General features: G+C 37.7%; 1 protein-coding gene across 1 annotated transcript; it reads right to left on the reverse strand.

Moving 5' to 3' along the window:
- Positions 1-1,782: 1,782 nt before the first annotated feature.
- LOC110790273 (probable auxin efflux carrier component 1c) lies at positions 1,783-9,256 on the reverse strand. The gene is made up of 6 exons (XM_021995063.2): positions 6,365-9,256; positions 4,958-5,213; positions 4,270-4,355; positions 3,283-3,440; positions 2,141-2,217; positions 1,783-2,030 (listed from the first exon to the last, which is right to left on the reverse strand). Exons 1-6 carry the CDS (start codon positions 7,638-7,640, stop codon positions 1,964-1,966), a joined length of 1,920 nt encoding a protein of 639 aa, XP_021850755.2. The 5' UTR covers positions 7,641-9,256; the 3' UTR covers positions 1,783-1,963.
- Positions 9,257-22,588: the final 13,332 nt, after the last annotated feature.

Here is a 22,588-nt window from a genome sequence, read left to right on the forward strand (position 1 = left end):
AATGAAACTAAAAAGAAAGGGCATGGTATAAGGATTTGAACCCTAGATCAAGGAGTACACATGAGTTATTAAACTAGAAATAACCATTGAAACAAGTAGCATTTACTGATATATTTTAGTATTTATTACTATATAAAAGTGTATTTTAAAATTGTTGGGGGACGGTTATCCCCACCCCTCCCCCCAGCCTCCCCCCCCCCCCCTCCTATCTCCGCCTATGAAGGTATACATCACAGACTGTATATATGTCACCTAAATTATACTAATTGATTATGTGATTTACATGGATTTTGACAATTAAATTTTTCCGCATGTCAATTAGATTGTTCATAACCTAACACCATGTTAATTCATCTTCCTAGCATTGTGGAAATCTTACTCCCTAGTATCTTTACCATTAGGATTTCAATCAATCAAAACCCCCTTCATTTATCTTTTTGCAACTCATTCGTCACTGACCATTGGCTTAGTACTAAATTTATTAGCATTCTCCGGTGCCCCCATAGTCCTTGTGGCTCGACCCTTTCTTACCGCTTTACTTATTTTAGTAGGTAGTTAGGTATGTATTTGTTTGATTAGGGAAAATTAGTAACGACCTAGTTTTTCTCCTATCAGCACTCACGTGTGAATTGAAGTGGTTGAAACAACTACTCATAGATCTAAGGTTGGAGCACAAGCGAGGTATGAGCGTGTTTTGTGATATTTAGTCAGCACTTCACATTGTACAGAATCCGATGTTTCATGAAAGGATAAAGCATATTGAGGCACACTGTCATATAATAAGAGACGCAATCAAGGAAGGAATTATTGTCCACCATATGTGTCTACAAAGGTGTAGTGTGTCCATCATGTGTGTCAACAAAAGGTGCAGTAGCGGATATTTTCACAAAGGCGTTAGGAAAGACGTAATTTGAATTTTTTTCATGACAAGATGGGCATTCAAAATCTTCATGCTCCACCTTGAGAGGGATGTTAAGATAGAATTAGGAGTTGTAATTGTATCGTATCATAATATCTAGTATTAGAGTTTGAGTTACTCCTTCCGTCCCAGAATACTCGCACCGCTTTCCTTATAAAGTCGTCCCGGAATAATTACAATGTTTCTATAAATGGTTATTTCTGGTTTATTAACTCATATGGGCTCTTTGATCAAGGGTTCGAATCTTTTATACTACAATTATAACTATGCCCTTTCATTTTTTTTCCTCGCCCCTCAAAACTTAATTTCCTGGCCCTTTTTATTTTTTCTCGCCCCCCAACCTCAAATTTAGGGCTCCGCCACTGGTGGCACATTGCAGCAAGCTATTGCCACAATTGGTGCAAATTGTAAATTTGTAACCTGACCCCTTGTCTCAGTGAGCTACTACTTGCGCAACTGATCGGAGCCACCATTGATTCTCCATAACTATTTTACTTCTGGCCTTTTGACCTCCCATTTTCTCTGAGATTCTACCTCTCTTCGAACTGGTTCCTACATAATTCAACTATGGGGTATCGAATTTGCTTCAATTCATTCATACCCTGTTAGATGGTTTTGATAACTTTAATCTCATATTTCTTTTTATTTCCCAAGTTTGTCGCTAAATTGTAGGATGCCACCCGCCAATGCGACTTCAAAAGTGGACCATCTTCAGTTCAACATTGTATTATCGGTTGGATTCTCAGATTAGTGATGTTGTGATGGTGAGAATATATATTCGGAAGAAACTTATTTCGAACTTTTACATTCTTTAGTGAGTCAAGTATATGGACATGCATGTAGAGAAGCTAGACATGTAGATATATTCTAAAATTTGGCCATTCTCTATGAATAAATGGACTACATGCATAATTTTACATATTTTTTTAAAAGAAAGAAACTCATAAAATCCATTGATTTTCACCTCTTACTTACTTCCTAGCACGATATCGAATTAACCTCTTAAATAGTCTTAAAGTTTACATACAACGAAACGTACAAAGCCTATAGACCCAACAAAATGTAGTAGATGAGTGTAATAGGTAGCGCGATTAGCATTCCAAATATGACTCTGCATTCAAGAGATATAAAGAGTAAAATATTAGACAACGACATTAATTATTTAGAAAAAAAGAAAATTAGAATCTAGCCGTAGTAATTAAAAATGGTAACGTTACGTACCCCGTGCTTAGAATGTCAGGATGTACATTATATTCTTTCGCGAACACAAACGGAACTATTCCTTGTGACAGTGCTGCCTGTGTTTTTTGTTCCACATATTAAACAAAAGAAAAACACATGAGATTTAATTACATTCTGTTTATTTGATTGAAGATGAATGCCGATTCAAATTGAACATTGGTTTATTGAAACATGTTGCGCACATTCTACATTCGTTTCATAAAGTTATTTACGCTTTGAAAAATATATCTTAAAGTTAAAACTTCGACCATAAATTCTCATTATTATATCTATAAAAAATTATCATGAGATATCTTGTTAGAGTCGTCTCAAAATGTATTTTATAAATATCAATTTTTTATAATTTTTTGACATACAAAATTGGATACGTTAACGGTCAAATATTGCGCCAAAATCCGTGCAAATAGTAAGTATAAATATCTTTTTAAAACGGAGGTAGTATAAGTTATCCTGCATCGACCAATTGAAAGATATTAATTGTAAGTAGTTTATAATTTTAAGGAATTATTCATTGCATTGTCAATTGATTTCCCGATAACATGATCTTATTCGAACTTATAAGTGGTCAGAGCCGAGGTTGAGGATCATCGGTAACATATACTACCTCCGTTTCAGAAAGTTCTTTACGCTTTGGAAAATGTGTCCAAAGTATAAAAACTTTGACCGTAAATTCTCACCATTATATACATCAAAATATTACATGTAAGATCTTGTTAGATTGGTCTCGGGATGTATTTTCAGAGTATCAATTTTTTATAATTTTTTCACATACGAAATTGGATATATTATTAGTTAAATAATGCATTGAAGTCCGTGCAAATAATAACTGTAAAGATATTTTTGAAACGGAGGTAGTACGAAGTATAATTTGGTATAATGTACCGAGTAATTATTTATATCCCTAAAAGATTTGAGCACCACATTTGATTGGTAGTTCGTCAAAAGAGTACTACTCGATCCTGTTTTATTTGCCCTATTAAAACTGAACTGAACTAAAATTCAAAAAAACAAGATTGTAATATATTTTTATTTTATTTTAATAGCATCTTAAAAGAAAAGCAAACTGCAAAAGTGGAGTTGGAAAAAGTGGAAGTGGGAGTGTGGGGGCAAGTGAGACTGACCTGGACAATGGCAACATGTAAAAGATTGCCGCGGAGGCCAACAACAATAGAAGCAGCAGCCATGACAGTTGGGCCTGTTAGGAATCTTACTCCCATTGAGAATGTTGCTATCGAATTTCCACATGCTACCATCCTTGGTTGCAATGCCATGAACAACCCTATTCATTACAAAATAGAGAACATGAACTTTTTAAAAGAAAAAAAGTAGGACGGAAAAGGCCGGTAATATAAGAAAATTCTCTTGGCTCAGTATAACTACTAAATTTGATCATAGGTACTTGTCAATGTACAAATTTGACCATTAAAATATGTAAGTATAAATTAGTAAAAGTTTGTCCCTCTATTTTTTAAATTAGATTCTATTAGTAAAAGTGTAATCCTGTGTTAATCGTCTCGATTTAAAGTTTTGAGAAAATTATTTTTTTATTATTTTATGATATTGATGTTGCAAATGATGCATGAAAACTATACAAAAAGCTAATGGGAACATCTGCCTGAAACAAAGAAAGTAAAAATAGTTGATTAAAAATACGTACGTAGATTAATACTAATTTAACACGATAAGTTTTGTTTTTAACAAATTAGTGAAAAACTTTAGTCAAAGTTAGTGTATTAATAATAAAAAGAAGTCCTTGGATTGAAACGGATATAAAAATAAAATGATAAGGAGTACTCGATCTATACCATTAGATAACGAGCGATAATATATAACATAATGTCGATCTTAAGGAGCAAAGGCCGAGTATGAAATGATTAGAAGCACTAGGTACACTAATGACATGCACTTGCATAACTAGCATTATAGCTCATCAATTGGCTAATACTTGCTGGTAAACAACTTTTGACAATAATTAAATAAATAAATAATAAAAATAAGAGAAAAAGAAAAAGAATGAAAATCCGAACGCATGTCTTCTGCAAAAGCATAATAAAAATTTAAAGTAGACAGAAGAAGAATATGAAAGTGACTGAGACTGACTGACTGACCTAGACTGAACATGGCCATGCCCAAACCTGCGTCGGACAATATCGATATCGACTTTGCTATAATGGCCGGCATCTCTATGTGCCACCTACAACCACATCACCAACATATCAGATCAATATCAGATCGATCCTACATGTATATCAGATTAATAGAACGGTTATCGTTACATTATGGTTTACTTTATACGCACTAACAAGTAACAACACGCATCATTTGATAGATGGTACGGAGTAGTAACTAATAAGTGATGATACTAGCAATGAATTTTATTGTGTAATGAGAAGAGGTTTATGTAAATGATGATCATATAAAGAGAATTGTGAACATTTTTGAAGAAAAACACATGTTTTAAGTTTAGATGTGTATGTACCATCTATCATGAACATATGACTTGTTCAGAAATCATATATATACTCGTATGAGTTAATTATTGTTATCACCCTGTTATATAACATCCATAGGGTTACATTTAAGCAGAAGATCACATATACGTATAATGTTCATCTTAGAAATACATTGTAAAATTGTAATCATCATTAAATTCAAGGCAATATAAGTGCAAATGTTATTGATATATATTTGTATTAAAAAGTCCTCGGGTTATACCTGGCTTTTTCCCCAAATTACATTTTTAATGCAATGAATAATTACTTCTATGTTTTATGTTTTGGTTAAAAAGAAACGTACCTAAATGAGACCAAAGACCAAGTAAGGCCAATTAAACTTGAATAAGTGTTAGGGTTTCGAATGAGTTTCCTCCAAACCATGATGAGTATGAGTCTTGTCATAACGCTAGCTGGTGGCAATGTTTTGGGCTTTCCATCGTCCACTTTCCCACCTTGATGTTGATGTTCTTTCATTTCTCCTTCTAATCCTCTATTTCCAAAGGTAAATTCATCTCCATTCAAGTACTCTTCTTGATTATTATCTCTTCCACCCTTACCTGTATAGGCCGATTACAAATCACAATACTACGTAAGACAAATGTTAATTTGCTTAATACGAGTAAACAATAACCATTAATTAATTAATTATACGTACTCCTCGTACATGAATTTTCAAATTATGATAAAATAATACAACTATGTCCTTTGATGATATTAAATGTTTAATGTTTTTACTTTTTAATTATATACAACCAACATTTCTCTTGGAAATGTCAAACAAAAATTCTCGAAATATGAATTTAAGAACTATTATATGTACATCAATTAGAAGTGGAGTACTTCATAAAAATTAACTTTTAAAAAGCCAAAACACTTTACCTATGAGTACTCCTTACTTCAAAGATAATCATCCATGTAAAATATCTACTTCAATTCCAATTATAGCTAAAGTAAAAAAAATTGAATTGAATTTTAATTGGTTATTCCAAACACTTTTGATAATTAAAGTTCTATTTCAATTTCAACAAAGACAAAAATTCTCTTTATTTTATAATTGCACGATTAATTCATACCATATAGTTGTTCTTCCAACCCTCATAATTATACCTCCATTTTAATATTTGTGTATTTTATTTAATTAATATATCCCGCACTTGCGGGATATTCATACGAGATTCAAAAAAATATTACTTTGGTGAAGTGATGTAATGACTAATATGAAATGAAATAATAGTGAAAAATACCCATCTATGAAATTACAATCAAGATAATGATCTAAATTTCGATATATTACCTCCGTTTGAGTCCATTTCATATTGTGCTTTACATTTTGTTTTATTTTTTTATTTTTGGACATGAAAATTTATTATCTTACTCATCTTAACCCATAATATTTATAATTTTCTACTTGATATCCTAGTTTATTCATTTTTTCTTACATCCACCCACTTTTTTACACATTTTTCTTATTTTATCCATATTTTCTACTTTTATTTTAATATTTGTGTAAATAATAACCGCAAAAATATTTACAAAACACAGTTAGTAATACAAAGACGTATAGCAATGTAAGGTGACATTTTATTGTGTAGCAATACACGTACTCCTCCGTCTAGGAATAATAGTGACAAACTGTATGTTGTTAATAACATGACAACAAAAGACGAAGTACTACAAAATATGGACTACAGGAGTGATAAGTATGTACCTTTACCGGGGGACACATTCATCCGAACTTCCTTTATGCTCTGATCATGATCATGATGCCCACCGAATACATCCGATACTGGTGAAGCACTTGAGCTCCATACAAACATGTGTAGATCCTTATCCCCAGCTTCTTCTCCTCCCTTAACCTTCTTCGTCGTTGTTGCCGCAACATTACTATTACTATTATTATTACTATTGTTATTGTTGTTGTTCGTCGTCGTAGTAGTAGTACCGATTGATGTTGATTTAACACTACCATCTTTTTTAGTAGGAGAAAACATTTCAGGGTTAGGCGCAGGATATTGCGCATACTTCGGTTGTGGCCTATTGTTACTATTATTTCCTACAATATCCTCCTCAAAGTTAGAGGGTCTTGGAGTGGGACCCCTAGATGTGGTCAATCCCAACTCATAAACATCCCCAGCACCAAAGTTTGATCTCCTTCCTCCTCCACTACCACCACCACCTCCGCCACCACCGCCTACCATCGAGTAGAAGTCAGAGTGGTTAAAACTCGACCCACGAGGGGTTGGGTTTCTCGACGACTGAAGAGAGTAAATCTCCGCATTGGTTAAGTTCGACAGCCGAGGAGTAGTCGAAGAAAAACCATGAGACCTCCTAGAGTAAATATCCGATCGTGAGGCATTCGACCTTCGTACGGTCACATGTAACTTCCCGTCCTCTTTAATCTCCGCCTCCGTCTCCAACACCTGCCGCCCGTCTAACGACACCACATCGGAGTCGACATGGATGGACACAATGGAGGCGGCGGTGTCTGGGAACTGCTCGGAAATAAGCATCTTGGCAGCTCGATACTCGAACAAGAAAAGCATCATTGTGTACCAAATGATACTTTGTAGGACAACAATTTGTACCATTAGGCTACCGGAAAACTCCCCGTACATCCCTTTCAATAAAGGGATACCCATAACGAGGGTGTTCGGCAGAGTGGAGAGAGAAAACAGAGTGATCGTCCACTCGAGGGAACCCCGCTTGCTTACTCTACTCCAGATCGCTAACGCCACCAGAACGATGACCTTCTGGAGAGTGTCTGCCGCGATGAACCTCATGTTCATTTGGTACGGGTTGTTGCTGGAAATGAAGTGGAAGGAAAGAAGGGGAACCGCGAATAAAGCAACGAACCGGTTAATCCCGGAACACTGATCAGGGCTGAAGATTTTCCACCATTTAACGGAACCGTAAGCGAGGATCATTGCCACGTAAAGCGGCACCATGGCCGTCATTACGTGGTAAAAATCCAACAAAGTGATCATCTCTGGTTAATAATAAAAAATAATTTGTAGATTTTTGTATTTCATCAATGGAGGCACTTAGCCAAACTACTAGTATCTAGTAGTGGTAATAATGGTACAAGTTCCGTTGTTGATTCAAACTGGATATGAGAGTGTTGGATACTTGGGTGTTATAGATGGACAAGTATAAAATGGGGGTACGTGGTTTATTTTTTTTAAGAAAATAAAAGAAGGGTAATGTAATGAGAAGTGGTGGAGATGATGATGAAGAAGGGTGTTGGGAGGAGGGGGAGAGAGAAAGAGGGGTGATCTTGAGAAAGGTGATGATAAAGGGGTTTGGGAAATGGAGGGGAGGGGGGCATGTGCAGTGGGTTTTGGTATTTGGGAATGGTGTTGGCCTTGGTGTTGGTGGGGGAAGATTTCAGAGTATGGGTTTTTGGCGTGGTAGTCTTTTCAGTAATATATACTACTACTTGTACCATTTAGGACTACACAAAAGTAACTAAATAACAAAAGATAATAAAGACTGTGCGCTTTGAGAGTTGCGCGATTGCCATAGCTTATACTTGCTTCCCACGAAGGGGTTGTAACTTGTATGTAAGCTGTTATAAACTGTCCAGACTCGAGAATCCGATCTAAGCCGATTTAAATTTGTAATTGGCTGAGATCCAATTTTTTTTTTTTTTTAAATAGGAAATTGGTAATTCGATCGTATCCGACCCGACAAAATCGATACCTAATTTGACCTGATACTGTATGATCCGAATACGAACCAACACCTGATCAGAAGATGATCGATAACAGAACAGACTCGATTGGACAATTATCCGAATCTAATTCGACAAGGCAATGATCTAACTCGATTATAACCCGACACGAATTGTTAGTGGCTCGACCTTTGGCGACTCGTTACACGATTTAACCAGACTTGCCATTGAAATAGCTAAATAGTAAACTACAAGAAAACGCAGTTTTACCGACTGCTAATGAAGTGGATGTACGTTAAAAAAATTTACCGACCGTTTAACAAATGGACGGTATAAAATAATTTTACCGACCGCTTTGAATACTTCAAAACAGTCGGTAAAATAACGAACGTTAGAGCAACTTTACCGACTGCTAGACAATCGGTAATAACCCAACCAATTCAAAATTTATTTGGAAAATATTGCCTACCGCTTTTGGGTAATTTTCAACCAAATTAGGGGTAATAGCTCTTTTCAACCACGAAGGCTCGGGAGAGAGGAAATCGGAAGAGAGAGGTGTCACAGGACACCGTTGCCGCCAATTAATTTAAGGCCACCATCTAATTGCCGCCCACCATCTTGCCGGCGACGCCACAACCAAGGGAAAGATAAAGCGCAAGTGCGCAACCACCTACATTCTCCGCCCACAAAGAGCAGAACAAAGAGGAGAATGCGCAGCCCCAACTTGACGCCGACCACCCCCCCTCTGTCGGAGTTGTGCCTCCCCCCTTTACCCAACGTAGGTAACCTTAGTTCTCAATTTATTAAATTAAAATGATATAATTATTCAAACCCAAACCCTTTATTAATGTAGAATTTGGTTCTAATTTAGTGGTGAAAGTTTGAATCTTTAATTAAACTAAAGTCACTTTTAGGGATAATTATATTCTTTTCTAATTGTGTAATGAAAAATGAAAGAAATTAGTGGCACAAATTCAGCATTTTTGAATGATTATTATGGTATGATTACGGGCACTAAAAATAAAAACAAAAATTCCCAATTTAGTTAATGGCATTTCTTTCTGTGTTTTTTCAATGATCCACTTTAATTTCATTGTTGGTTAACTAATTATCCAATAACATTTGCAATAATTTTGGTTAATTTTTTAATTTTCCCTTTTTTTAGTTAGGGGTGGTGGCACTGTTCCTGAACTATTTTGTTTAACCCTTAGAAGAAAAAAAAATAGGGCGGGTGCCATCTCTCGAAGAAGGCTCCTTCATTTTTTATTATTTTTGCGGCCCGTTTGGTAGCCGGTTATAAATGGCGTCGATGGAATAAATTTATATGTAAATTTGTAAGCAAAATTAATATCCATTCCCATGGTAATGGTAGTTCACTCAAAATTATATTTTTTTCTTCATAAAGTTTCATTACCATCCATTACCATTTGGGGAGTGATACTAGGTGGGAATGCAAATTTATGAAGAAAAACACCAAGTTTGGACTATATTCATTACCATGGACATCATGATGTTATTTTCTTGCCAAATAACACTTAGATTTGTTCTCATTCCCACCATTTATTACCGACTACCAAACAGACCGTTGGGGGTTTTTGTGATTTTGTATAGTAAGAAAAAAGTGAGAGAGATTAATGAATTATTATTTTTACAATTTGTGTAAGAATAATTAAAACCCTAACTTATATGTTGAATGTATTTGTGAATTTGAGTTGCTCTAATTTTTTTTATATGATTAAGAAGTGTGGTTGATATGTTCGACATTTTTTATATAATTAATAAGTGTGGTTGATGTGTTATAATAATAATAATTATTTGAGTGGTTATTTAGAAACATCGAGCGTTAGTTAGACGGATAGTAGGTTTAATAACATGATTAGTGTGAGATGTATAGAATTTGGTTAGTAACATGTTTATTGTGAAATGTATAGAATTTGGTATCATGAAATGGATCGATGGAGCATAGATTGATGTACGATAGACTTGATGGGCGCAATCTTAAGCCCGAATTTCTCAACGGTATTGGAGAGTTCATTGAGTTTTGCAAAAAGAGCATTCAACTTTCAATAATGATGACAAAATAAAATGTCTATGCCCATGTGTCATAACTAGTGGCAGTGGCGTATCCAGGATTGCAATAGAGGGTATGCAAAAAAGTTTAGTACAAAGTTGTTGAGGGTGTGCAAGTGTCTACCCATGGTATACACTGCATCCGCCCAAGATTAATTGTTTTAAACTCGGCCAACAAGGTGTGCAAGTGTCTACCCATGTTATACATTGCATCCGCCCCTGGTGATAACAAACATGATGTTGAAACGGTCAAAGTACTTATACAAGAAGGGTTTGTTCGTAACTACTATCAATGGATATGTCAAGTGGAACGTTTAGGAGAGTTCTGGCGTGTTCAATCAAATTCATATCGGGATATGGTTATTAATGCTCTTTGAAATAATCAAGAACAATTGTTGAATGAAGAGGCCAATTCAGCGAAGAGTAACCAAGTGATGAAGATAAAAAGTTTACTAACCTTCTAAAGGCAATCGGAGATCCATTATATGAAGGGGGCAACCTATCCGTGTTGGAGATGGCATCAAGAATTACAAGTAGGTGTGTTGATGGGTTGCTTCTTTGGCGAATGAAGCGATTCAAATAACAACCAAATGGGTAGCACTTTCTATGACACTAAGAAGGTTTTTAAGGGTTAGGAACTTCCTCACAAGAGGATCCACACATGCCCTAAAGGTCGTCTGCTCTTCTGGAATGGCGACGCACTTAGATAAATGTAGATTATGTGGAAGTGATCCGTATAAAAAGACTCCTAAAGACAAGCTAGTTTATTCCACCAAAAGTTCTAATCTATTTTTCTATCACACCGAGGTTGCAAAAGTTCTAACCTATGTTTATGATGGAGTGTCAATTCATGTCATTTGAGCTAGTCAATTGTAGGATCTTGTCGAGCTATTCATGTTAATCATGCTAAGACATTCATGTCTATTTCAAACTATTTTAAACCAATCTTAATTTATCTAAATTTATCTCAACTTAATTATAAATAATAAATGTTAAACCGATAACTAAATTAATCTTGAACGGAGAGAATAATACGAAGCGGTAACAGACAAAGTCGAACTGAAATAGAGAGAATAATGATTCTACTCGGAGGTGGGAGGTTGTCGTTTAGTACTTTGGTATTTGAAGAGGAGATGAATTTAGAAAGTGAGTAGGTAAATGGTACAATATCCAAGATATGACACATTAAAAAGTAGAATAAAAAAGAATAATGGTGGAAAGTGGTGTGGGTTTGTTTGGTTTGAAGAGCCCTTTTGATTTAATGTCTGCAACAGCAAAGACACATTCCTCAGCCATCCCCTATTCTCTTACACACTTCGACTCTTTCTTCTTGGAGTCGCCCCCTTTTTCCTTTTACTCGATAACCAATACCCATTTTGTGAGTTGTCCAGCTTCTCGCGTGTGCTGTGTGCTCTTTCATTTTTCAACCTATCAAACACCCGTCGCGTGCATATAAGAGCTGACAAAATCTGATACGATACAAACCGGATGCGAATAAAAGGGGTTAGCATTAAGGGTTTACGACCCGTTTAATTAAATGGGTCAACACGATACAACACGTTCAATTTAGATGAGTTGGGTTAGTGTTGAGATTCTCAACACAAAACTGACACGATTAAAACTGCCCAAGAAAAAAACAACTAGTAATTTAATGGCCCTGTTTGGTAAAGAGAGTTTTGAGAGGATTTTAGAGGTTTGGACCACTATTAGAGGTTTTGACTAGTCAACCTCTAATTGTGGTGTTTGGTAAACAAAGGATTTAAATGGAGGTTTGATCCAAATACTCCAATTTAAAAAAAGCTGCTAATAGCAGCGTTTCAAATGGAGGATTGGGATAATTGGAGTTGAAAAGTCCAATTTAACCTCATCTTCACCTATCTCCTTTAATCCCACCTCCATTAACTTACCTGATTTCTTTTTATGGTAAGAATGTTATTTTCCCCTTAGTCTGATTATATAAATATGTGAGACAAACATTCGTTTGAAGGAAAAATACGATTCAAAATTTGATATACCTAGAAATATAAAATTGCATCTATTATCAAAATTGCTTCTTTTACCTCAAAATTTGTTGAGTTCTATCAAGATGTTTGAATTGAATTGTTGATGTTGATTGACATGGAATTTGTTTATGGAGGAAAGTCGGATGGAGAGCTTGATGCAAAGGTGTTGCTGGGTTTTGGGAGTTTCATAGAGATAACTTTTTTTTTAATTTTTTTTTTATTATTTGTTCTTTATGCCTATTGGGCTTTCATAATTTTTTTTTTTGAAAGATAAGGAGAATATACTTAGGAGCCTCCCCGCACGAGAGTCACTCCCGAGTAGTCATTACAAATAATGGAAGATAAAGGAGGACTAGCTTTAGGATCTAAATACATTTTTCCTACAATGATGTGACCAACATTTGCTATCCAGTCTGCTGCTGAGTTGGCTTCTCTGAAGACATGATTAATCTTAACACTTCTAAAGCCTTAAACATGTCTTACTATTCACCCAATAGTAGAGTGATCTAAATACCCCTCAATTCCTTCTTCATTATTTTTTGTCTTACTCTTAACAATAGAGTAATTACTGAACAATCCTTCCCACTTCAACTAAAACTGATTCCACCCTTCATTTTTCTCATTGCTTCACCCTTTCTCACTTTCTTCCTTCAGTTCTTTTTCTCTGGTTTTGCTTCACCCTTTCTTCACCTTCTTCATTCCGTTCTTTTTCTCTGGTTTTCTTCACCATGGATACTTCAAAAACACTTCTTTTCAATACTTTCCTCTGTTTTCTTTCCTCACTCCTCTTATCGGAAAGCCTTTTCTGATCCACCACCTGCCCTCAAGTGCGGCCTTTTCCGATCTCGTGAACCAAGGCCCTCTCCTTCTCTGATCTGTGTCTGTCGGGCTTTTTTTTAGGTATTCCAATAACACCTTGGATGATTCTAAAGCAAAACCCACACGCAGACTATTTGTCTTGCGTTGTTTTGCCTTGGAGCATCCAAGGTGTTATAGGTATCCTCATGCTTCTCCTCTTTCTTTGGTTTCTTCACCCTCGACTCTCCTCTTCTCTTCAATGGCTTCTTTGCCCCTTTTCCTCCTCTTCTCGGCGTTGCCTTGTTTTATCTTTTCTCAACATCATAAACTCTCCCTAACTATGCTATTTTTGTTGTTGATTTTTGCAGTGCTCACATTCCTCGGGTTCGAATCAGGTGAACTTAGGGTTTGATTTTGAATTTTTGGTACTCCAGAATGAGTAAAGGATTTAAGATGCTCCAGAATGAGGTAGTTGTTTTTTTTTGCAATTTGGAATTCGTCGGTTTTTCTATTTTATTAGCGGGTATTGATTTTATGGATATGGGTTTGTTTTTATTGATTTATATTTAGATATTTTGTTGATAAAATTTACTCTAATCAATCATATTTTCATTCATGGGTTTTGGTTATTTGATAATTATGCCTCGAAATTTTGTTTATGAACAAACTATTTGGTCAGTTTTGCTGTAGGGATTGTATGTAGATCCAGAACCTTTTTTGCAACCATGGTTACCAATGCAAAATTGAATTAAAAGTGTGAAGAGGTTGGATTAAGGGTTGAGGGATCTCACCAATTGTTTTGATGCTTCTAATTAGGGATGGGCATGGGCCGGATCTGGTGAGACCCAGACCCATATATTTTAGGCGGACCCAGACCCACCCCAGATCCATTGTGTCTGAAAAATTCAGACCCATACCCAGATCCAATGGGTCTTATGGGTCTCGGGTCAAAAATGGGTCTAGTGTTATTTGTTTATTCTTAACATTTTTGTCTTAGAAAATTTTTCCGCCCCATTAATTTAATCGATTTACCATCACATATTCACATTCGATACATAAAATATCACAATTCGCAAATTAGTGCCAAAATATTAATGCATGCATGTATTTAATTAGACTATTTCTAATTTCTAATAATTGATCGGGTCCATGGGCCGGATCTGGACCGGATCTGGGTCTGAGAATATTAGACCCAGACCCAGACCCGTTTTTAAACACATGGATCCAGATCCACCCCAGATCCATTGGGTCTCAAATAATTAGACCCAGACCCTTACATATGGGCCGGATCCAACCGGGTCTGGACCGGGTCCTGGACCCATGCCCATCCCTACTTCTAATGAAGAATTTAGGGCATATCAAACTTGTATTTATGGTAATTTTTACTGTGGACTTTAAAAATTCAGGAGCCTAGCAATTAAGCCACTAGAAGTGATATACCTATGGGCCTAAAGGAAATTTGGTTAGTAAATTTTGTTAGAAAATGCCATTTAAGGAGAGTGGTTCAAGCTCCAATCTTTATTATTCTTTTGAAGCTGCAGGGGTGCATGTTCTCATGCTTGGTTCATATACAATTTGTGATGAATACTCTGACCAATATGGTTGGTTAAAGGTTAGCTTTTTTTTTCTCATTATTATTCTTTTTGTTAGACGTTTGTGATTGGTTTGCTTGAAATAGATATTGTAGGGGAATACAGTTAAACATAATAACATGTGCGGAAACAATCCCCAAAGCCAGAAAACATGTATAAAGCACAGATTAAGCAAACTTACATTCGAAGCGTGTTTTCCACAATAATATGTCAACGAACACGAACAAAGAACTCCACTTGTCGTTCCTTTACTTGGTTCACCGACATGTTCAGATCCGTCTTGATAATCGTAGCTTAGACAATCATTCAAGAGTTTGTGCTTTTGGGAAGAACACATCCATGGAGGCTAAGAGAGAATTAGGGTTTCTCTCTCCTCCTTAGGGTTTGATGTGTGTGGCTGAATTGTGTATTTGGTTAGGAAAACTTGTGTAGAATAATATTATAACCCCTTAGGTTATAATACTATCCGGCCAAGCCACAAGGGCAAGAACCGGATAGCAAGCCCATACGCGCGCACCACACAGGCGCTGGGCCTTGGGCCGCGCTGTGTGCGCTGCTGCTGCTACTCCTTACATGCGCGCGCGCCCAGCCAAGGCATGGGCCTTGCGCGCTTGCTCGCTACTACGCCCAGTGGGCCTTGCGCACTTGCGCGCCTTGGCTCGTTGGGCTGGCAGCGTTGCCTCCTCGTATTCGCGAATAATATATTTTCGATATATTATTTATCGTTTCGTATAAGACGAATCACCGTCGTACGATACGATTTATTCGTTTCGCCTAGCTTACGAATATTCGCGATACGATATACGATTCCGATGCAAGGTCGTATCGTATAATACGTTTTCCAACTAATTCTCGAAAAGCTATTAAATGAATTTCCGATTCATTTAATCCGGTGATCTGTTACATGCCATTGGTGTGACCTTGTAGGTTCAGTCAAGAGTAAGTTGTGAGCTTAATATTCATTAGAACTCACTGATCGGAAGCATTGCTCCAGCTAGCCGTTCCGATCACTTGATCTCACTGAATTAATTGTTCGCAATTAATCTGAACCTTGGTATTAGACTTAATGCACCTTGGGTGAAGGACATATTTCCTTCAATCTCCTACTTGTCATTCAGACAAGTTAGCATCCACATTCCTTTGTCACTTAGTGTTACTTACTGAACATAAGGTAAGATCCAAGCCATCCTTATTAGGTCCAGAAGTGTTTCTCGGATTACAGAGTTCAACTGTCAAACTTTTACAGAAGGTTAAGCCTAACCATTCTGAGCACGGCCATGCATTTTACAGTATCTAACTCTCCGAGAGGCCTTGTTACACAACAACACCATATCCTATCAAAGATAGGAGGTGTTAGGTTATGATACATATGACAATTCATAAATCATGCGGAAAAACCATAAACCCAGGAAAACATATTATTTACACATAATCATTTAGCATAGATTAGATGCATACTCTTTGTTGCGTGCCTTCCCTAGCTGCGCCCGAACCGAACAAGAACAAGTCTTTAGGACTCCAAGTGTCGTCCCTCCGTAGATAGTCCACAGCACGTCCGGATCCTCCTTAAGATTGACCAACTAGAATCGCCCTTAAGGTACTATTATTTTCGGCACTTTATAGGCAAATGTGTGACTGAATTTTTCTCTCAAAAACTCACTTTGAATACTTTGAAACTTGTGTTATAAATTGTGAGCCCTAGCCTCATATTTATAGCGGTATGGAAAGGGAATCGAAATCCTATTCAGATACAAATTAATTAAACCTAGAATCCTACAAGAACTCTAATTTAATTAATTTATCAAATAGAATTAGGAATTTAATCATTAACCGAACTCTGCATGTTTTAGGAAACGTGCACGAACACAAACACTTGCACACACACGCACGGCAGCCACGATGGGCCCCATGCGTGCGCGCGAGCAGCAGCCCACTCAGCGCCCGCGCCCGCGCGCGCTGCGCGCTGCGCGTGCTGTGCGCGCTGTGCGCTGCGCGTGCTGTGCGCGCTGTGCGCTGCGCGTGCTGTGCGCGCTGTGCGCGCTGCGCTCTGCGCGCAGCCTGCTGGGCCTGGCCTTGCGCTGGGCCTGGCGTGGCTGTTTGTGCGGCGCGCTTGGCTTGCTGGGCGATGGCCTGGCTTCGTGCTGGGCCTCGTCCGGCAGGCCTCGTCCGATGCTTATTCGTACGATGCGCTTCCGATTAAATTTTCCGATTCCGGAATTCATTTCCGATACGAACAATATTTAATATTTCCGATTCCGGAATTAATTTCCGTTTCGAACAAATATTTAATATTTCCGTTTCCGGAATTATTTTCCGATTCCGGTAATATTTCCGATTCTGACAATATTTCCGTTTCCGGCAATATTTCCGATTCTGGCAATATTTCCATTTCCGATAATATTTTCCGACACGTACCATGTTTCCGTTTCCGGCAACATCTACGACTTGGATAATATTTATATTTCCGATACGATCCATATTTCCGTTTCCGGCAATATCATCGTTTCCGGAGTATCCATTCCTTGCCTGTGACGATCTTAGCTCCCACTGAAACCAAGATCCGTGGGTTCCGAATATTCATAGATGGAGTATTTAATGCTATTAAATACTTGATCCGTTTACGTACTATTTGTGTGACCCTACGGGTTCAGTCAAGAGTAAGCTGTGGATTAATATCATTAATTCCACTTGAACTAAAGCGGCCTCTAGCTAGGCATTCAGCTCACTTGATCTCACTGAATTATTAACTTGTTAATTAATACTGAACCGCATTTATTAGACTTAACATAGAATGCATACTTGGACCAAGGGCATTATTTCCTTCAGTCTCCCACTTGTCCTTAGGGACAAGTGTGCATTTCCTAATTCCTTTGTCGCTCGATGCTTGCTCTTGAACATAAGGTAAGAGTTGTCATCCTTATTATGTCCAGAGGTGTTCCTCGGTTTCAGAGTTCAACTGATCAAATAAACAGATAATCATAGCCTATGATTCATCCGAGCACGGCCATGCATTTCACAGTTTCTAGCTCTCCGAGTGGCCTTGTACAACTTTTAAGCATCTCATCCCGATTTATGGGAGGACAATCCCAATCTTGCGATCTTGAGATTAGACTTCGTTTGATAGGTGATTACCTGAGCGTTGCCTTTATAGCCTCCTTTTACGGTGCGACGGTTGGTCAACGTCAAAGCAACCAGTTCTCAAACAAGTAATCTTCAAATCACTCAGGTATTGAGGATTTAGTGTCTAATAATTTAATGAAATTTACTTATGACAGACTTTCATCTCTTACAGTAAAGTTTCATAGGTCTCGTCCGATACTAGTCTTCCCAAAGTAAGTATCTATGCAAATGATTATGACATTGCCATGTCCACATAGTTCAAGAAACAGAACTACTAGTCATCTTGCATTCTAATCGTCTAACGTTTTCTATGCGTCCAATTTTATAGAAAACTCCGATTAGGGACCATTTTCAACCTTTGACATTCAAGTTCACTTGATAGACATTTCTTAGTCACAGGACTGGTCCTGACAGTCTATCTTGAATATATCGTCAAATTGAAGGGACTCATCATTTAATAAACCATAAATTAAATGGAAAAATGAATTCTTTTCATTTATTGTGAATGATTAACCAATAATGTTTTACAAAGATTTAAACTCTAAAACTTTAAAACATTAAACAGAGACATCAAAGCCATTCTCCAATATGCTTGATTCCCATAGCTGCAGTGTGCGAGTTGTGCTTCGCCTGCGGCAGAGGTTTAGTTAATGGATCTGATATGTTGTCATCAGTTCCAATTTTGCTTATCTCGACTTCTTTTCTTTCAACGAACTCTCGTAGAAGGTGAAATCTACGAAGTACATGCTTGACTCTCTGGTGGTGTCTAGGCTCTTTTGCCTGTGCAATAGCTCCGTTATTATCACAATACAGGGCTATTGGTCCTTCAATGGAGGGGACTACACCAAGTTCTCCTATGAACTTCCTTAGCCATATAGCTTCCTTTGCTGCTTCATGTGCAGCAATGTACTCCGCTTCAGTTGTAGAATCCGCAATGGTGCTTTGCTTAGCACTTTTCCAGCTTACTGCTCCTCCGTTGAGGCAGAAGACAAACCCAGACTGTGATCTGAAATCATCTTTGTCGGTTTGGAAACTTGCGTCCGTATAGCCTTTAACAATTAATTCATCATCTCCACCATAGACCAGGAAGTCATCTTTGTGCCTTTTCAGGTACTTCAGAATATTCTTGGCAGCAGTCCAATGCGCCTCTCCTGGGTCTGACTGGTATCTGCTCGTAGCACTGAGTGCGTACGCAACATCCGGGCGTGTACATATCATAGCATACATTATTGAACCAATCAATGATGCATATGGAATCCCATTCATTCGTCTACGCTCATCAAGTGTTTTTGGGCACTGAGTCTTGCTTAGAGTCATTCCATGAGACATGGGTAGGTAGCCTCGCTTGGAGTCCGCCATCTTGAACCTATCAAGCACCTTATTGATATAAGTGCTTTGACTAAGTCCAATCATCTTTTTAGATCTATCTCTGTAAATCTTGATGCCCAATATGTACTGTGCTTCTCCTAGATCCTTCATCGAAAAACATTTCCCAAGCCAAATCTTGACAGAGTTCAACATAGGAATGTCATTTCCGATAAGCAATATGTCGTCGACATATAATACTAGGAAAGCAATTTTGCTCCCACTGACCTTCTTGTATACACAAGATTCGTCCGCGTTCTTGATGAAACCAAAGTCACTGACTGCTTCATCAAAACGTATATTCCAGCTCCTGGATGCCTGCTTCAATCCGTAGATTGACTTCTTTAGCTTGCATACCTTTTTAGCATTCTTTGGATCCTCAAAACCTTCAGGCTGTGTCATAAACACAGTTTCTGTTAAAACGCCGTTTAAGAAAGCAGTTTTGACATCCATCTGCCATATTTCGTAATCGTAATATGCAGCGATTGCTAACATTATTCGAATAGACTTTAGCATTGCAACTGGTGAAAAGGTTTCATCGTAATCCACACCGTGGACTTGCCTGTAACCTTTTGCAACCAATCTAGCTTTGAAAACTTCAAGTTTCCCATCCTTGTCCCTTTTCAGTTTGAAAACCCATTTGCTTCCAATGGCTTGGTAGCCATCTGGCAAATCGACCAAATCCCATACTTGGTTTTCAGACATGGAGTCTAATTCAGATTGCATGGCTTCTTGCCATTGCTTGGAGCTAGGGCTCGTCATAGCTTTGCTTGTAAGTCGCAGGTTCATCACTTTCAAGTAATAGAACGTCATAGCTCTCGTTCGTCAAAATACCTAAGTACCTTTCCGGTTGAGATCTATATCTTTGCGATCTACGCGGGGTAACATTTCTAGATTGACCATGATTCTCACCAGATTCTTCTAAAGATCTCTGAGTTTCATCCTGAATGTCATCTTGAGCATTCTCTAGAGTTTGTTGTTCGACTCGAATTTCTTCGAGGTCTACTTTTCTCCCACTTGTCATTTTGGAAATGTGATCCTTCTCCAAAAAGACACCATCTCGAGCAACAAACACTTTGTTCTCAGATGTATTGTAGAAGTAATACCCCTTTGTTTCCTTTGGATAGCCCACAAGGATACATTTGTCAGATTTTGGATGAAGTTTGTCTGAAATTAATCGTTTGACGTATACTTCACATCCCCAAATCTTAAGAAGAGACACATTTGGAGGCTTTCCAAACCATAATTCGTATGGAGTCTTTTCGACAGCTTTAGACGGAGCTCTATTTATAGTGAGTGCAGCTGTATTTAGTGCATGTCCCCAAAATTCTAATGGAAGTTCGGCCTGACCCATCATTGACCTGACCATGTCTAGCAAGGTTCTGTTCCTCCGTTCTGACACACCGTTCCATTGTGGTGTTCCAGGAGGAGTCAATTCTGATAGAATTCCACATTCTTTCAGATGGTCATCAAATTCATAGCTCAGATATTCACCGCCTCTATCAGACCGCAGTGCCTTAATCTTCTTGCCTAATTGATTCTCTACTTCACTCTGAAATTCCTTGAATTTGTCAAAGGATTCAGACTTATGCTTCATTAGGTAGACATAACCATACCTACTGAAGTCATCAGTGAAAGTGATAAAGTAGCTGAAACCACCTCTAGCATTTGTACTCATTGGTCCACATACATCTGTATGGATTAAACCCAATAGTTCATTTGCTCTTTCTCCAACTTTAGAGAAAGGTTGCTTTGTCATTTTGCCAAGTAAACATGATTCGCATTTACCATAATCCTCTAAGTCAAATGGTTCTAGAATTCCTTCTCTTTGAAGTCTTTCTAAGCGTTTCAAGTTTATATGGCCTAATCGACAATGCCACAGATAGGTGAGATCTGAATCATCCTTTTTGGCCTTTTTGGTATTTATGTTATATACTTGTTTGTCGTGATCTAATAAATAAAGTCCATTGACTAATCTAGCAGATCCATAAAACATCTCTTTAAAATAAAACGAACAACTATTGTCTTTTATTATAAAGGAAAATCCCTTAGCATCTAAGCAAGAAACTGAAATGATGTTTTTAGTAAGACTTGGAACATGGAAACATTCTTCCAGTTCCAAAACTAGCCTGGAGGGCAACGACAAATAGTAAGTTCCTACAGCTAATGCAGCAATCCGTGCTCCATTTCCCACTCGTAGGTCGACTTCACCCTTGCTTAACTTTCTACTTCTTCTTAGTCCCTGTGGATTGGAACATAAGTGTGAGCCACAACCTGTATCTAATACCCAAGAAGTTGAATTAGCAAGTATACAGTCTATAACGAAAATACCTGAAGATGGAACGACTGTTCCGTTCTTCTGATCTTCCTTTAGCTTCAAGCAATCTCTCTTCCAATGCCCCTTCTTCTTGCAGTAGAAGCATTCGGATTCAGAAGTGGGTTGACTGACCTTTCTCTTTGCAGATTTGGCGCCAGTTTGCTTAGTTGGGCTGGCTTTGTTGCCACCTTTCTTAGCATTCCTCTTCTTTCCAGATTTCTTGAACTTGCCCCCACGCACCATAAGCACATCCTGCTTATCACTTTTGAGCGTCTTTTCAGCGGTCTTCAGCATACCGTGAAGCTCAGTGAGCGTTTTGTCCAGACTATTCATACTGTAGTTCAGTTTGAACTGATCATACCCGCTATGAAGAGAATGGAGGATGGTGTCTATAGCCATTTCCTGAGAAAATTGCTGATCCAGCCGACTCATATTCTCAATGAGTCCAATCATTTTGAGAACATGTGGACTTACGGGCTCGCCTTTATTAAGCTTGGTCTCAAGAATTTGCCTATGAGTCTCGAATCTTTCGACTCGAGCCAGATCTTGGAACATGTTCTTCAACTCACTGATGATTGTGAAAGCATCTGAGTTGATGAACGTTTTCTGCAGATCCGCACTCATGGTGGCGAGCATTAGACATTTCACATCCTTGTTGGCATCAATCCAACGATTGAGGGCTGCCTGAGTGACCCCGTCGCCTGCAGCTTCGGGCATCACCTCATCTAGGACATACTCCTTTTCTTCCTGCATAAGAACTATTTGCAAGTTCCTTTGCCAGTCAAGGAAGTTTTTCCCGTTCAACTTCTCCTTTTCGAGAATTGATCGAATGTTGAATGAATTGTTGTTTGCCATATTAAAAACTACAATTGAAAAGAATAAACAAATAAATAACCATTCACAGTTTCTCTTAATAAACTTAAATTCTAGCATACATGCATAATTCAATGTTTATTAAGCATTTTATTCAAATTATGTGTTCCGGCAGGTGTGAATA

The sequence above is a fragment of the Spinacia oleracea genome, chromosome 6 (genome assembly GCF_020520425.1).
Source record: "Spinacia oleracea cultivar Varoflay chromosome 6, BTI_SOV_V1, whole genome shotgun sequence".
NCBI lineage: Eukaryota > Viridiplantae > Streptophyta > Magnoliopsida > Caryophyllales > Amaranthaceae > Spinacia > Spinacia oleracea.